Here is a 17,183-nt window from a genome sequence, read left to right on the forward strand (position 1 = left end):
AAAGGGAAAAAATTGTGGGCTGCAGAAACAGCAGAAAAATACTGGAAACTGTTTAATGCGTCAGCTTAAGCATTTGGTGATTTTATTTAGTTACTTGTTAACAAAGTCAGGAATGCTGCAAAACCCAAGTCGAGACTGTAAATAAATCTAAACGAGTTACTAGCTGTACCTCAGCTCATTATAAAATGAACTAAAGTCATTCCAACTGCATGTGCTCGGTGTTAAACAGCAACAAAGAGTGTGAAGCAGCCCTGATAATAATCAGCACATGTTGCCATGTTCGTGCATCAGCAAAATCTTGAAAAATGTTCCATCAGATTGTAGCATTTTTGGCCACATCCAAAAAAAACCCTCTGAAATCTTTAAAGGATTGTGTATTAAACACCTAACCCGAAGCAGATTGCTTTTGTACAAACATTTATAAAGTTTCATATGACTTGATATAAATGATGCATATTCAGCAAAGGCTGTTAGTTTTCAGTACTTAATTCAGTAATCACACAGATTTTCACCCTATGGAGCTGGATTTCAGGAAAGATAAACCTGCGGGTGTCACCATGGCCGACAAGCCTCTGGTGGTTAATCTGGATGGAACAGTTAGGCAGGTCAGCGTGGCCCAGGTGAATGATGAAGGTAAGCCTGATCACCGGCTATGTGTAGGGGTATGTGAACACACAGTTATCCGTTATCAGCTGTTTATTTTGTACATGTGAAGTCAGTGAATAGAAAATACAGATGATTATCATTAACTCAGCATGTAGCTCACATTGCTCTAGGAAATGTTTTATTAATAATGTAACATATAAATACCTGTTTGAAAATCTTGTTCAAATCGTGCTGGAAATGTGCTTTGTTAATGAGAGTGCATGAAGTTTTCATCATTTCATCTGCTGCCGTTAGAATTGCCAAGATGTTTGAATTTTTAAAAACGTTTAACTGGGATTAGGATAATGTGGTTGAGTAAATATGCTTCCCAACTTAATACAAAGTTTTCTAATATAGAAACAATACCATATGTTTTTAGATTTTTCATGTTTTGTCTGTTACACTCTGCACAACAACGCATTCTTTGTAGAGGAGGATTCTGAGTGATTTGTTCATGTATTTGTTTGAGTAATACATAAATTGTTTTTACGCCGGAAAAGGGGGCAGATAAGATTGTTTACATTACAACCATACTATCACAGTGCAGTGGGACAGTGTTTAGGGTTGTTGCTGATTTAGGTACAATGATTTTGACCTTAGTGGCACACCAAAAGCGAGAAGTTAGATAATATGCGAAGATGCTCCACTGTTTGTGGACAGAACACGAAGGCAGATTAAGTGCCAACTTGAGCTAGAGAGTGCTGGGCAGGATGAACACTGGACATTGAAGCCTTGCAAAAACTAAGGACATAGAACATACAGTATCAAAATGGTATTTACTAAGGCAAAAGGACTAACTCACAGAATACTGGTACTTGGTTCCTCCAACTATTAGTGGGTACAGTGCCCTCGCTCTAATGAAGAAGACGACTACAATACTAAAGAGTACTGTATATCTTAAGTATGTAACCTAGTGAACCAGCATTAATGTATTCAGTGTTAGAGATTTAAGCACTTATGTACGTCGCTCTGGATAAGGGCGTCTGCCAAATGCTGTAAATGTAAGTACTGTACTCAACTTCAAGCACGGAAGAGGGTATTGTACTCATGGCTTGAAGAAAATTATCTAAAACCCTGTTTAATATAAACGTATTATGTTTAATATAAATTCAATAATAATGGCTTTTCAAACATTAAAATTTAGAGAGAGTACAGGCATGCTTGTAGACGTATTCTCTTTGGGGAGTAAAGCTGAATTATATGTTATATTTCCACTGTGATTTATCACAGTATGGCACCAGGAGGTGCTAATAACTTGCAAATCATGACTCTACTGCTCACTCTTCACCTTTTGGGTATACTGTTCATTTGTGTGGGTTTTTGTGTTTGCGTAGCTTATCTAGGCTTGCGTTCAGATCATTGCTGTGCAGCATGGGAAATGAAAGCCTCTAATCATCCTCGTTCTTTAGAGGTGGTGCAGCTGAAGCAACGAGCCACCAGTCTCAACGTCAGGTGTGCGATCGCTTACCTTCCTAATGTTTTTTTTTAATGGTGCTTTTATCATTTTTTAATAAAAGCTAATGCAAAAAAGTTTCGATGATGCTTAATGTGCAAGAATATATTTAAAATGAATCATTTTAATAATCAAGCCAAGCCAAGACATGTGATTTATGTATATGGGTCAGCATGAAGAAAGTTTTCAAAACAGCTTTACTATTTGTACTTTATCATTTCTCTTCTAGAATAATCATCTGTAAACATTTGATAGGTGAAACAGAAATGTAGGCAATTGTTGAACATTATTCACTATATCACAAAATTGCCAGAAAATGAATAATAAGTTAATAATGGACAAAAATATCCATACTATAAGAATTATGCAACAGAAGGTTTTAAAATGTGTGCATTTTGCTGTCGTAGTAACAGTAACTAACATTTGTTAAAAAATTTTTGGGGGCAAGGATTTGTAAGGATGTACATATTTACAGTGAAAACCCTTTTTATCTATTAAACAGATAGATGTTCATAATGTTTTACCACAATTTAAGTTTAGTTCATGCAGGTGAAGTTATTACACCCAAGCGATATCAAACCTGTCAACTTATCAAACTATAGTGTGAACTATAATATTGAGATTTTGTACCACTTGCACCTTGCATTTGGTTGCTTGTGAGCATGTGGAGCTTGTTAACAAAGAACTACATGCCTCAGTTCTGCTGCTTCTTTGCTAGGGTTATAAATTCACTGAACCCACTAAAGCTGATCTACTGTTGGTAATCAACATAACATTAAAATAAAATCCAGCTAACTTCTTCCCTCCTGCCCTAGCAACATTGTTTTCTAGAGACTTTGAGATTACATGGTACCATCTACACGCTGCATAAAACACATTTTATGACCAAAAAAAAAATCTTATTCATTTCCTTAAAGCAATTCATGAGCAGTGTTGATTGCAATGCATTATAGAGTCAAGAAAACCTAGACAAGTGGTAGCATGCATTAAACTCCATGTTCTTTTCATTTCTTTGTTTCTCTTTAGTCCTCATGTTTCTGGAGAGTTTGTCGTAGCCAGCGAGAGTGGAGCAGCCTATCTCTGGATTGTGGGAAAGGGGTAAGTGCGTGTGTGTGTGTGTGTGGGGGGGGGGGGATTGCGTAAGTGTGTTTCTGTATAAAACATGCTGAACTGTTCATGTTGTCTGAATGTTTAAGAACTGTGTGTGCTATCAAGGAATGTTATGTGCACATCATTCTGAAAAACATGCTCCTAAACATTTCAGCAGCCAACCAAGGAGATTCGTTAAATCATTAGATAATGCTGAGTAACAAAATGTCTTCCAAATAAGGCATCTTTTGGCCTTGAGTCTTTTAAGAAACTGTGATATCTGAGAGATGCTATATTGAGTTCCTGAAGTGACGTGTTCTTTTTACACGTCTATATAAATGTCCAGAACAAAAAAAAGTATTATTGTGAAACAGCAAGTTTGGCCGACACCAATATGGCTTCCTGTTTATTCTGTATGCTCACTACATAGTGTGTAATATAGTTGCTACACAGAACCCCATATTGGATTTGGACACAGTAACTCCAACAAACGCTTACTAAAATGAACTACATGCATTTAATCTCTTTTAGCCCACATACTCTGTAAGCTGTATATTTAGCCATGTATAGATACATACCAATAAAAACTACAAGTATTAAACTACAAGTATTAAATGCATTATAATTGGCTTGGTTACTAAAAGTGAATGCTTAAGTAATCATACTTGTACTACATATCATAGTCAAGTGATGATATTTGTAATAGACACTAATTACACATTTTTCTTAGATCTTGATCAGGCCCAGAGTGAAGTAAATAAATAATATATAAATACTAAACTTTGATTTTCCAGCCTGCAAAAGATTCGGGATGAAAAGATGAACCTGTACTTCAATGCCAAGTCACCATGGCGATGGTGTGAGTTCACGGCTCATCCACGCGTGATGGTTTATGCTGATGGGACTGGAGCTGAGCTTACAGACATAAGGGTATGATGGCAACAACCAACCAACCAGTTTCTTCCGTTTGTTTCTTTATTTACTTAATTATTTTCAGTCATTTTTGTTCATCCCAAAATCACATGTAACTAGTTAGGAAAAAGACTAGCAGTAAAGAGACTTCAGCGAGTTCATGCTGATTATTTAGTTTACTTCTGTCAGGGTTGATATGGTTTTAATGTGTATTCTTTTACTATAGGGACCAAATGCTTTTCATTCATTCAAAAAATGCATCGATGTTTATACTGTAGTTTTCTGTTCTTCAGGATTACATTATCTAAAACCCAGAACAGGTTAGCATCAGCTGATCTCTGGGCCAAATTCTGATCACTGACAATGATTAGTTCTGTGTAAGACTTTAAGTGCATTTTGTTTATGGTCAGGTTTTTATTGGACACTGAATGAGACCAATATTTCCACAGAGCAGTGATTGTCGCACGTTGTTCCGGATCAGTGGGGCAGCTGCTTGTAAGAGTGGAGAAAGAGTGGTCTTGGGCAAATACCTGGCAGAAAGCCACGGATTCCACCACCTCATTACTACACAGGTGAAAATAGAGTATTAGATACACACCTTAATAGTAATGCTGTGTTCAGTACAACAGTAACACGTATGGGAAAAGTAGTGGAAGTCCATGTAGGGGTCACACATCTACAACAGATTGTGTATTACTTATAAATTGTTTATATTCGGCTCTGTGTCTTTCTTTCTCGTAGTTCTCCGCATACCTCCTGGATGAGCGAATGCCTTGTGTGCCTGCCCTGAAGTGGGAGCACATGCTGGAGACACCTCCCTGTTTTGCCCATGTTGTGCCAGCTTTGGGCCAAAGCAGCAGCTCTAAAATCCTTCTGGGAGCCCAGAGAGCACAGGAGACTAGGATGCTGCAGTATTCTGGTCAGAGCACAGTTTTAATGGTGTCTTTACTTCATTTTTATATCATGAATATGATGTATGTGATATATGAAATATGAATACAGTGTGTATATATATATTTTTTTTATTCATGTGTAAAATTTGTGCAACTTGTATGTAGTTTTCTTCAGTGCATTTTGCAAAGTGAGCTGTGTAAAAAGTCCAGTCGAGCTAGGTGTTATGTGACAAGGGCAGAAATGTCCAAGCTCCCTCGATGTTCTCGGCTTGTCAAGCATTGCTTACAGTAGATCAGCTGCAAGTCAGGGAGCTCAACGTAGATGGTACATCTAACCTGCTTAGTGCTGTTCCCTAACCACACTGTGATGCTTCCTCTCAGACTGTAATACCCTTTATATCTGCTTTAATGCACACACTCACTTCTACCAGTGTTTACTAATTGTAAGCTTTCAGGAAAAAATAGTCCAAATCCAATCCAAAATGTTGTCAGTTCAGAACTGAAGTATAATTCTCATAATTTCTGCTAGGATGTAATGACTTTTTTATATTTACACTACCTAGATTAGAAGTCCCGAAAATGTTTGTGTACAGACTAGGCAAGATGCACTACATGGCCAAATGTTTGTGGACATTTAATTGGCACAGCATCAGAAGCACACAGTTATATAGAATGCCCTATGTATAATGGACTTTTTAGATTAGATTAGATTCAACTTTGTCATTACACATGTACAAGTACAAGGCAACGCAGTTTAGGTCTAATTCATGCTTTTATCACCTCCCGCCTTGACTATTGTAATTCATTATATTTGGGTCTTCCTCAGTCATCCATTGCACGCTTACAGATGGTACACAATGCAGCTGCGAGACTCTTGACCAGGGCAAAGAAAACAGATCACATTACACCAATTTTAGCCTTTCTATTTTAGAATTCAATTTAAAATTTTGTTGTTTGTTTTTAAAGCTCTTAATGGTCAAGCCCCATCTTATCTCACAGATCATCTTATTCCTTCTTCATCCACCAGATCTCTAAGATCGTCTGATAGAGCTCTCTTGGTTGTCCCTCGTTCACGCTTAAAAACAAAGGGTGATAGGGCTTTTTCTATTGTGGCCCCCCGTCTCTGGAAACTTCAAGGATATATACAAGGGGAACGTTACAATTTCCCTTAACTGGAATAAAGGGGTCTAGTACAAACCTGTTTCAGCATGAAAATGACTTGTGCACAAAGCAAGACAAACCCTGAAGACATAATTTGTCAAGGTTGGAGTGGAGGAACTCCAGTGGCCTTTAGAGTCCTGACCCCGACTCCACTGAACACCTTTGATAAACTGAAATGCTGACTGTCCCAGGAAGTCATGACAGAACCTCTGAGAATTCTTAACCAACGTGATTGGTGCAATTAGTAAATGAAATGGAGATGTAAAAAAGTATTGGAGAAGATTTTGTTTTTTTTTGTCTGTGGAGCTTATAGCAAGTAAGTAGCTCACTGTTTGTTTGTTTTTTCAAGGTGGAAGAGAACGGGCATGCCAAGCAGAAGGTCCAATTCAAAAACTGTACAGTCCGTGTGAGAGCCTGAAGATTCAGCAGCTACCACACAGACGGCAGAAAGCACAAGAAAGGTTGGCCGCACGTGCCGCAGGTGAATGTTGCCTTTATATTTATTTTATATTATACACTGTTTGACCACTTTAACTTTGGCATGGCATATACACATACACACATCCACATCAGTAGGCTTCATTTCACACCAGATGTGGAAAATGATGTGATCTCGCCAGGAATTTTCACACTCAACATATATATAAATTTTTATAGACATAAAGCCAGAAGACTTATTTTGAAGGAATTCAGATGACTAGCATTTAGAGAATGTTCCAGCAGGTAGTTCTTTAATGCCAATTTTGTGTGTTAGGGTCTGGCTTTTGGCAGAACCTAGATTTTGCTATAAAATTCAAGTATTTGAAATTCCAAAATCTCGCATCCAGCAGCTTTACAGTTTTCGTAAGAGCATTTTCAAAACATTTGGTACACATAAGCATGATCATACGAGTAGGAGTTCTGTTTTGCTGCGTGTCAGCAAAGTACTGATTACCCTGTTCTTGCTGTTAAAGCTAAAAGATAATGATTCCATAAAAAATGGTGACACATCAAGTTTTCCAAGCAGACTGACAATATCCCAGAGCGCCTATGTTGGGTATCAGCACTTGAGAATCACCATATGCTATGATGGTCAGTGAAGTTAGTTACATAACCATCAAGTGTTTAAACTGCTAGAGTGACCCTTGGACTTTGTGTATTTTTTTTTTTTAGCCAGTTACATCGGCTTTGTGTTCACATACAGTGACATTTCACGTTTGTGTGACCACAGTGTACAAATAATGTTAACTTTTTTTACAATCTACATTATTTTGCACATACACGCAGATACACAGTATCAAATTGACCTCTGCTTTCCAAATACGGCATTTGAATGACATTTGTAATAGGGATTTTATTTTCTCCATTTTCTTCCATATTCCGTCCCTTGCAAATTATCACCAACCAGCCAGCTCTCCACATCATATGTCAGCTACCTGCTGGGGAAGGTGAAGGCTAACGTGTGCTTCCTCCGAGGCACCTGATGCCAGCCAGCTGTATCTTGCACAGGAAGCACAGTGCACTTGGAGAGAAGCATGAGTTTAGTGTAGACAGCCTCAGATGTCTAGCGTCAATGTGATTGGCAGAGGGAAGAGAGTACGCCATCCCTCCTATTAGAGAACATTTCTGATTTTGGTTTCTTGGCTCACAGCCAGAGATGGCTTTAGCATTATTTGCGATTTGAAGTTGTGATCCCCTGCTGAACACAGATCATGTGCATGGCTATTGAAACACAGATTAACCATTAGAAGCACTTTTATCTGACTACAGAAATGACACTTCATGTATCTGATGCTATGGCGTTATCTCAGGCGCTTGTATGACTGTGGTAATTATGGCACTTTATTATCACAGAAGTGGATTACTTCACTGTTTGCTCAGGTTTATGCTAGAACATATTTTATGCTAGTGATACAGTTACTGTTTTATTTAAGATGATGGTTTATATTTTATGCTTGTTATTGTTCTGTTCAAGAGGAAATTTCTTTTTTTTTCTTTTTGTAGACAAGAAGTTTGCATTGAAGCTAATTGTAATTTTATTTTTCGTTTTTTAGGCCTAACTGCAACACAGAACAATGGCTTTCTGTGTGTGTTCCAGCTCACAGAGGCCGGGGATATTTTCTACCAGCTGCTAAGACATTCTGATCCAACCAACTCAGAGCCACATCAGTCACACTCGGGTGAAGACAGCAACCTTGAAAAAGAGCAAAATCAGCGTATGCAGAGCCAAGTAGAACTGCTCGTCAATGACATTCATGAGGAGAATGACTCTGATACTTCAGATGATGATCAGATGAAGATCTCTAAAGAAGCAGGGATTAACTCCAAAGCTGCTCATGTTCTGGAATCATCCATGCATTTTGCTAAGAGTAAAAGTGGTCATCCCCTGAGGCCAACGATTCCCAAAATGGCTAGCCGCAATTTAAAATTAATCTGGAAAAAATGGCTGGAATCCCTCTTGACAAAATCTAAAGGAAGCAAACGTAGCTTGAGGCACAGGAAAATAAAGACCAGTGCTGTATTACAGTGTGAAGTCAAACAAAGTGACAAGCTTGAGGAGGACAAGTTTAAGAGATTGAGGAAAGACCAGGCAGAGATCTTAAAGACCAAGAAGCTGCTTGTTCATGGGGAAACATACCTGCCTCCTCTAGAGGTGATTCCAGTTCCAGATGAGGTGGACCCCAAGGACTGGACAGATGATTTGAGTCAGCGCATAAGTGCCTCGTGGATGGATGGTTGGAATAACTGGTGGGAAGAAAAGCTGGGTCTAAACCGGGACGCCAAGATTGAAGCCCTGAGAAGGAAACGCCGCCAGGCAAAGAGAGCCAAAGCCAGAAACAGAGTCTCACTTGCTTCAAGCTTCACTTCTTCCATCAGCTACCAGGACGATCTGTCTGAATGGTCATCAGCCACCAGTCAGTATCTGAGTTCAGACACAGAGAGCGTCCATACCTTTCAGAGTGCACCAGAGCTTGACGATATTTCTGAGCACGAGGTATCATCTAAAAACACAGTAGGGTTGAAAAGCCCTCAAAAAACAAAAAAAAGCTCTGAGAAGGATAAAGCCTTTGGTACAGCCCGATCTCCTCCAAGGGACGTCCAAAAACTGCCAAGCCAGGCTCCTACTATGGAAAGCAACTCTGCACTTTTTTCTTCCTCATTGTCCAGTTTGAAAGAGTCGCATCATGGCCATCAAAAAATAAGACGGTGGCAGCAGCATCAGGACTACCGCAATTCTCTCTTTGGCTCTTCTCAAGAACTTAAACAGAATGACGAGGGCAGTACATCAGCTGGTTCAATTTCTACCAAACCAAGACCTTCCAGTTTACTTTTATCGTCACAGGCTTCATTGAGGACTTCTTCACAGGCTTCCCAGACTCGGAAAAAGAAGTCTCGAATGGGATTCTGAATTTGTAAGTCACAATAATCAACACTTTCTTTTTTCTTTAATGTAAACATGATTTCTTTAATGTAAACATGACAGAATTGCTGGTTTTTTCTGCATTAAAAGAAGCTGCCAGAAGCTTTACTCTTCCTTCCTGGTTTAGTTGAAGGAACAAGATATTTTATTTGGTACTGCTCATTCAGGTTTAGCAGCAAGTAAGTGTTACATGCATGGTATTGGCTAATGTTGAGGATTTGTTGTAGTCATGCAGGTCATGAGTATGTAGCACATATTATGATGACATTTTGAGTTAAAACATTTCATTACCAATCGTTGATTTATTTGAGTTGCTCTTTTTTTTTTTTTTTGTCTGTGACCGATAATAAGTTATAGATTACTGATGTTAATTTCATAGTGCAAAAATAAAATAAATTATTGAAGGATATAACCTTCATAAAATTCACTTGTGTGGATGACCTCCCTGAAAGAAATCGCTGATTCTGAAACTAAATGCACAGCTCAGCACATCTTAGTGATAAAAAATAAGGCTTAATAGTTGAGGAAGGATGTGATGATGGATGTCCACAGCAGGATCTAAGAGATTCTCCAAGCTTGAGTCTAGCCCGGCTTGCAGAATAGAACCAACACAATTAATTAGAAAATATTGTGTGCAGATACAGTATCTCACAGAAGTAAGTACACCCCTCACATTTTTGTAAATATTTTATATTTTTTCATGTGACAACACTGAAGAAATGACACTGCTACAGTGTACAATACTGAGTGTACAGCTTGTATAACTGTGTAAATTTGCTGTTCCCTCAAAATAACACAACACACAGCCTTTAATGTCTAAACCGCTGGCCACAAATGTGAGAACACCCCTAAGTGACAATGTCCAAATTGGGCTCAAAGTGTCAATATTTTGTGTGGCCACCATTATTTTCCAGCACTGCCTTAACCCTCTTGGGCTTGGAGTTCACCAGAGCATCACAGGTTGCCACTGGCATCCTCTTCCACTTCTCCATGATGACATCACAGAGCTGGTCGATGTTAGAGACCTTGCGCTCCTTCAGTTTGAGTAACCAAAAAGCATGAGCGTTGACATTACTGTGGTGTTCGAGGAATAAAACACTTCTGGGGTTAGGGTCACAAATTCCTATCATGGTTTATTTTAAGGCTATAAACTTCCCTCAATTATTATCTTTGTTTTTTTATTATTATTTTTTTACTAGAACTAAGGGACTCTATCATGTTCCAGCATGAATGACCTCGCTGTCTCTTTTGCAGAAGGTGAGCGCTATACAGATCTAGAATGGCAAATTTGGTGTAACAGCTTGAGTGGCCTACACAGAGCCCTAACCTCAACCCCACAGTGTGCAAACTTTGAGATGAATTGTAAGACTAAACGAACATCAGAGCTTCTTGCTCAACATCAGTGCCTGACTTCAATAAAGCTCTTGTGGCAGAACAAGCAAAAAAAACCCTACAGCCATGCTCCAATGCCTGCTCAAAAAATTTTAGTCTGTTACAGCAGCAAAGGAGGAGACAAGCGTATTTACCATATTAATGCCCATGGCTTTGGAATGGCATGTTTGACCTGCACATGATCACATGTCCGCATACATTTGGTCATATAATGTATGTTAAAGATGAAGCGCCTGTACAAAAACTAAATGAACTTTGGACACCAACATATTTTTATTTGTTTACAACTTTTAACAGTGGGCCTTGTTACAAAGCAGACGCTTCCTGATTGGCACTTTTGCGGAAGGACAGAATTGGGTACATTTCATTTCAGGACATGATGGTGTTGTGAAGCAATAATAGATTTTTCCTAGAGTTGCTGGAATAAAATTTGCCTGATGCAGCATGATGCAAACTATGATTAAAGTGTCTGGCTTCATGAGACTGCAAGCAGATTGCTGTGTAACTTGTTATCCTTATAAGTCAGGGTGAGGCACTTCCTCTTTTCCACATTGCAGGGTGTATTGCCAGAGGCACTGTGACGTCAGGAGTCAGCTGTTCACACATCATGAATGTGAACAAACAGCTGAAATGTTTTTTTTGTACTGGCTTGCAGACTTTGTGCAACACAAAAATTTCCTTAGTAGGAAGGAATTGAATAAAGCGTCATGCTTGTTCAGGTGCTTTTTCAGTAAGTGTATTTCCTTCCTGAAATCAATTAAATATTTATAGTAAAATGTTTGTGGTTAGTGCCATGTTTTCGTACTCCTATAAGAAGTTGGATGTCTGCTGTGTGGATGTTTCTAACATAAGCAAGCTCAAACCTAAGGGACAAACGGTCAAGCTTTTATTGGTAGCCCAATAATACTTTTTTAATTTACAATTTTCCTGTGACCGTGTCATCCCGTATTAATGAAAAATCTGGTGTAGAGAAAATGTTTGATTCCCAGAATTGAGAATTTACGGGAGAGATGTTGCTGATGTAATATGCAAGATGATGCTGCTGAACATGAAGGTTGATGATTTGGAACGTGTTTGAGCAGAGAGTTGGTTTAAAGGCTGGACGAAGTATGTAGTGGCACTTTGGAAACCCATACCCACAGTTAATATAGTGCAACATATTAAAGATTGAAGAGTCGTATTAAAAATATTTAGTTTTATGTAACATGACAAAAATAACAATAATAAATAAGTTAGTATCTACAACTTACTATACATTTTTTTTGTACATATACAAATTTACAATTTTTTTGTATTGACATTTTTACATTTTGTGGCATTTTTTTTTTCCTCCCCATTTTCTTTTTCTCACATACACACGTTCAATGTTATCGTGTTTTGCTCCATACAGAAACATACTTTGGCTAATTTAAATCTAACCTAATCTGTCAAGTCTAAGGGTCACATCACCACACATATGTAAGAAGTAAGGCATACACACACAAAAACAACTCTACTGTCTCTAGCTGAACACAGTCTGAAGAGTGATAGAACCTGCCACTTATCCATGACTATTGTTATACAAAACTGTGCACAGTACTGGGATAAATGTCTCAGAACACAACAGTACTAAGTTATTGAAGTCTCACGTCTTGAATGATTCTGTCATCATCTGGAATGTGGCAAACCTGAACATGCACCAACAATTAAAACTATAGATAATTTTTTTTTTTTTTTTTAAAAGGTCTCTGGTTGTAAACTTTAAATAGCTGCCTGTGTTGTGCAATTTTTTTTTTTTAAGCTTAAAACCGTTACAAAAAGGAAGAAAGGCGGATCAGTAATGGCTAATAAGGTGAAAGAATAATCAAGAGATTCGAATTAAATAAAAAAAATGGCCATACTACATTCGAGTAAAGTCTTGTGTGGAACCCAGGCACTGTGGCTCTTTAACATGGAGAGGTCTGGGTAGTTCATGACATCACTACGGAAGCTGGATCACAAGACAGTCAACATTCCTGCTGCCATGTTTTGAGGTTACTTTGTAGAATGGCCTCTAATCAGCTGAGCACCTTTAGGCAACTTATTTTTTTTGAAAGTGGGCAGGGAAATAAGGCCCATCTGCATCGCTGCCCAAAGAACTGCTGAGAGACTCCTCCCCTGAGCTCAGATCTTCACTCCAGTCCTCACTAGACAGGGCAGAGAAACACATAAGACTTGCTTCAGATGACACAAACACACCCTGCTTTAGTCACACCAGCTACTTTTGAAGTCATACGTGCTTCTGCCTTTAACCCATAATGTTTTGTTCTGTACCACACCTATGATCTCTGAATGTTCTTTATAAAGTGTTTGTTCCACGATACCAAGTAGTCATCAACAGTTTAGACAAACTTTTATTATAACCAAAGACTGAAGGAAACAGTTTTTGTTTATTTTTCAGTACATGGACATGTATTAGCTTTTACTTTAACAAGTTAAAACAAACTGTATTAAGTTTGTTGGTAACTATGGTGACCTGCATACTAAGAAAGTGACCTCACTTATGTGACGTATCTGTAGCAAATAAAGTGTGTAGAGAGCCGGGCCCAAATTCCGAAAAAAAGAATGACGTGTGGAATTGGAAGAATGCTAGTGTGACGACGTTTTACGAGGGTTGGGTAGTCTCGGTTTATAGTAACGGTGAACTGAAACTAAAAGCTTATCTTTGCTCAGAGAGATTCCCCTAAAAATCCTCTGTTCACAATTTCTTTTTAAAAACTTCCCTAATTTGTTAATATGTATTTGTGTGTTACATAATTTTGAACCTATAATGACATGCTTCACTGTTTTGCAGGTTTTCAATGACTCTATTGTTTGTGATTAAAACTTGCAACGTGATCCGGGTTGGGATAAATCCAGGATAAAAAGGGACTAGTTGAATTTGCTAAGAATGAATAACATTGAAAGTAATTCTAATGAAGCCCCTGTTCCACAAACTGGCTCTTGAGTAATTTAAGCTAATTCGAAACTTTTTTTTTAAATATGTATTTTTCTTTGAATTTGAAGTGTTTATGCGAACCAGGATAATTAACAGAAAACCTTTGTGTGCAGGTCCACTGCTTACCTCTCACTCCAGCAGTCTTCAGGGATCGTGGGCAGCTCTGGTGCACTGCAGTAGCTGCTGTGCAGGTTCTGTGCCGTGCGCCGGGACACGATCCACACCAGCTTCCTGTGATTGGGTTTGGAGCATGTAGGTGAAGAGTACTGCAACAGGCACTGGGCCACAAGGCCTCTCCAGAGCTGTAGCTCCGTCTCCGAGATCTGCACATACACGCAGTGGTGGTTACATAACTAAAAGAGGTGCTTTGGGTGTAGTGTGTCGATAGCTGAGGGTCAGGCTGTTACTGAGCATGCCTGGAATTCTTTATCTCTCAAAGAAAGCAGGGCAGATTTGTTTGACAGACCAATACAGCTTGCATAACCACTGAGGCCAAATGTCAAACGCTTTACTAGCCTTTTTTTTTGTATTTTTATAAGTTTTATATCATGGTGATGACTCACTTATGTCTAAACACATGTTCTTGTAGTTCACAAAATGTGCTGTGTAAATAAACTGGCCAAATATTTGAAATAATCTTACTCTTAAATGTCTTTGAATAGACTGGGTGATCTCAAACAGGTCCACAGACTGCAAGGCCTCGATCTCTTGCTTTATAAGTGACAAAGCTAGCACCGATGGCTACAGGACAAGAGAGATAAAAAGAATGTCATTAATATATATATATTAGTCAAAAGTCCCAAATTGCTCTGATTTGTAGTGTAAATACTTACTTTTGCTTTGGAGAATACAATGCGGCAAAGGCAGGCTTTAAGCTGGGCTTCCAGCTTGTCTAGACTGAGGACTTCTTTCCTGCAAAGGAAAAAGACATGCTTCATTAGGTTCAGCTGACTTAACGTACATTATTTTCAATATTTATAAATGACACACAAGAACCAGCCAGCTTGCTATCTGTGCCCTTTGGTATATGGCAGAGTCTGTTGATAACTGAGTTTATGATGACTAATTGACCTACATAGTGTACAATGGACTTCAGTGGCATTCATCTACATGTTACTTTCTATCATCACCTATTCATGTGTCTCACCTGCTTGAGGTATGTGACAGTATAATCGCATGGTACAGGTGCAGAAACGTTAAGGCAGTGATGGCTTGGAACTGGAAGTTGAGTTTCACAGAGATGATTTTCTCCATGCGCCCGAGATCAGACACGGTGAACTTGCACTGACTGATGCGGATCAGCTCGTGTGTTGACGATACATCACACTTATCTTCCACCACTTTGGTAGCAATGTGGAGGCAGCCAATGCTGATGCAGGCCAGATGTTTGGGCTGAACCTGTAAGAAATAAATGACATTTTAGTTGGATTTTGACACAAAGTGTTCTTGGGTACTTGGTTAGTTTTACAAAAACAAGTAGTAATGCAGTCAAAGTATTTAGAATCAAACTCGTCATTTTTACAATAATAAATGAATGACACTATAGGTTTTTGCAAAACATCTGCGTGTACCTTCATTATAGCTAGAAATCTGTCCAGCAGATTAACAGCTAGGACGAAGGTCTGTGTGCTGTACCCGAAGAAACTGGTCAAGCTCCAGATATCCTCCACTTTGGCGTTGCGACATTTTGCAGAAATTCCCATCCCCTGTTGCAGAAAAAAAAACTTATTAAAAGCATGTACAATGATAACTATCACACATTAAATCATTGTATTTTAGAAATTAATCAGTTTTATGTCTTAATCATTCTGATCATTATAAAAAGCTGCTTTTATGTATGAACACATTAGAATCTAAAGTGTTCATACATTAAAGCAGCTTTTACAAGAAATACTAAAATTTACAGTCCATTATTATTAAACATTAGATATTAATGATTATTAAGCAAAAAATAGCACGTTTTTAAGTCCAGGCGCTTGGTTTGAAATGGATTGATACGTAAACACGGACGATTCGGTTGGTTTACCTCAGGATTCGACTCGATCAGCTTCAGTCCCGACTCTTTGGGCAGGTATTGACTCTCCTGCTCAAGGTTCAGCTTCAGCTCCTTCATGAGTCCGAAGGCCTCCATGTTGAGACTCGGGTTTACTTACGGTTAACTCGAATTAACCTTTTTAAATAAAAAAAAACAACAACAAAAAAACATATTTAGTGTAAATGTTTTCTTGTCCTAGTTAGTTACACTGCTTCGGTCGAAGGGTCAAGGTTGGCCAAGCCCAAGGGCTCAGATTTCTGCCGTCAAAACGCCTCCTTCAGCAAAGAAATCCAAAATAAAACTATACGCTACACATCTACATTCAATACCCTAAAAAACCCACTATAACTCATACCACCGGAAACACATTATACACCAGTAAATAAATCAATAAAGTTATTCGGTTTTATCCGAGCTCGGTAGCTAATGCTAGTTTTTTTTGCCTTTTGAAAAACATCCACGGGGGGGAGGGGAAACGTTCAGCCTCCATTTCCTTGTGTTTAGTATTTAATGTTTCTAGATCCAACATAACGGACCCAAATATCTCCGATCTATCCGATCAGTACCGTCGAAATAAAGCAACTTTAGGTGACAACGTACTCAAAATATTCTTTAAAAGAGCTCAGCACTTCTCAGGGCTTCTATCAAACCGAATAAAACCTCCATTTAACCTTTTATTTCACAGAAATAAATAAAACAAACAGAAAATAATATAATTGCAGGACTCACTCACGGTACAAATAATTATAACGTAAAAATTAAATTAAAGTGTTGGTGTAAAAAAAAAAAAATCAAACTGGCTTTTGACAAACCGAGTAAGAGGGAGGATTTAAAACCCAGCACAAAATATACTATAAACAGAAAACAGCATTAATGTTATAGGGGATCAGATACACTTACTGAGTCATAAATACGCTTTATTGTACATATAAAATATAAATAAAATTACCTGACACGTTTAGATGGACATCTTCTTGAACAAGGTCTTCTGTCTGTTTTCGAGTCTTTTTCCCCTTTTGTTGATGTGGACCGTTTCCACGCCCCCGTATGACGTCACAAGCTGCACGTACGACGCGTACTGTTGATTTTCTCGTCTTTTAGATAATAATTAAAATCTATCACACCAAACCGATACATCTGAGAATGTATCTAGTTTTAACATCTCTATATATCACGTAATTATTCGCGTGTTTTACAGGACAGAAGAGTATTTTTGAAACAATTTGACAGCAGTATTGACGTTAAAA

General features: G+C 38.4%; 2 protein-coding genes across 2 annotated transcripts in view; one reads left to right on the plus strand and one right to left on the minus strand.

The window, feature by feature from the left end:
* Positions 1–14,537, plus strand: part of taf1c (TATA-box binding protein associated factor, RNA polymerase I subunit C) — a 20,007-nt gene extending 5,470 nt beyond the window's left edge. Inside the window, exons 7-15 of the mRNA XM_027152836.2 lie at positions 505–633; positions 1,980–2,097; positions 3,125–3,196; positions 3,982–4,117; positions 4,549–4,671; positions 4,841–5,018; positions 6,503–6,634; positions 8,187–9,545; positions 14,015–14,537. Of these exons, the coding sequence (XP_027008637.2) occupies positions 505–633; positions 1,980–2,097; positions 3,125–3,196; positions 3,982–4,117; positions 4,549–4,671; positions 4,841–5,018; positions 6,503–6,634; positions 8,187–9,541 (2,243 nt within the window). The 3' untranslated portion in view covers positions 9,542–9,545; positions 14,015–14,537. The remainder of the gene's footprint in view (positions 1–504; positions 634–1,979; positions 2,098–3,124; positions 3,197–3,981; positions 4,118–4,548; positions 4,672–4,840; positions 5,019–6,502; positions 6,635–8,186; positions 9,546–14,014) is intronic.
* ccng2 (cyclin G2) lies at positions 12,128–17,181 on the minus strand. The gene is made up of 8 exons (XM_027152837.2): positions 16,886–17,181; positions 15,928–16,071; positions 15,473–15,607; positions 15,049–15,299; positions 14,735–14,813; positions 14,544–14,642; positions 14,028–14,224; positions 12,128–13,110 (listed from the first exon to the last, which is right to left on the minus strand). Exons 2-8 carry the CDS (start codon positions 16,030–16,032, stop codon positions 13,005–13,007), a joined length of 972 nt encoding a protein of 323 aa, XP_027008638.1. The 5' UTR covers positions 16,033–16,071; positions 16,886–17,181; the 3' UTR covers positions 12,128–13,004.
* Between the last annotated feature and the right edge of the window lie 2 nt (positions 17,182–17,183).

Source organism: Tachysurus fulvidraco, chromosome 21, assembly GCF_022655615.1.
Source record: "Tachysurus fulvidraco isolate hzauxx_2018 chromosome 21, HZAU_PFXX_2.0, whole genome shotgun sequence".
Classification (NCBI taxonomy): domain Eukaryota; kingdom Metazoa; phylum Chordata; class Actinopteri; order Siluriformes; family Bagridae; genus Tachysurus; species Tachysurus fulvidraco.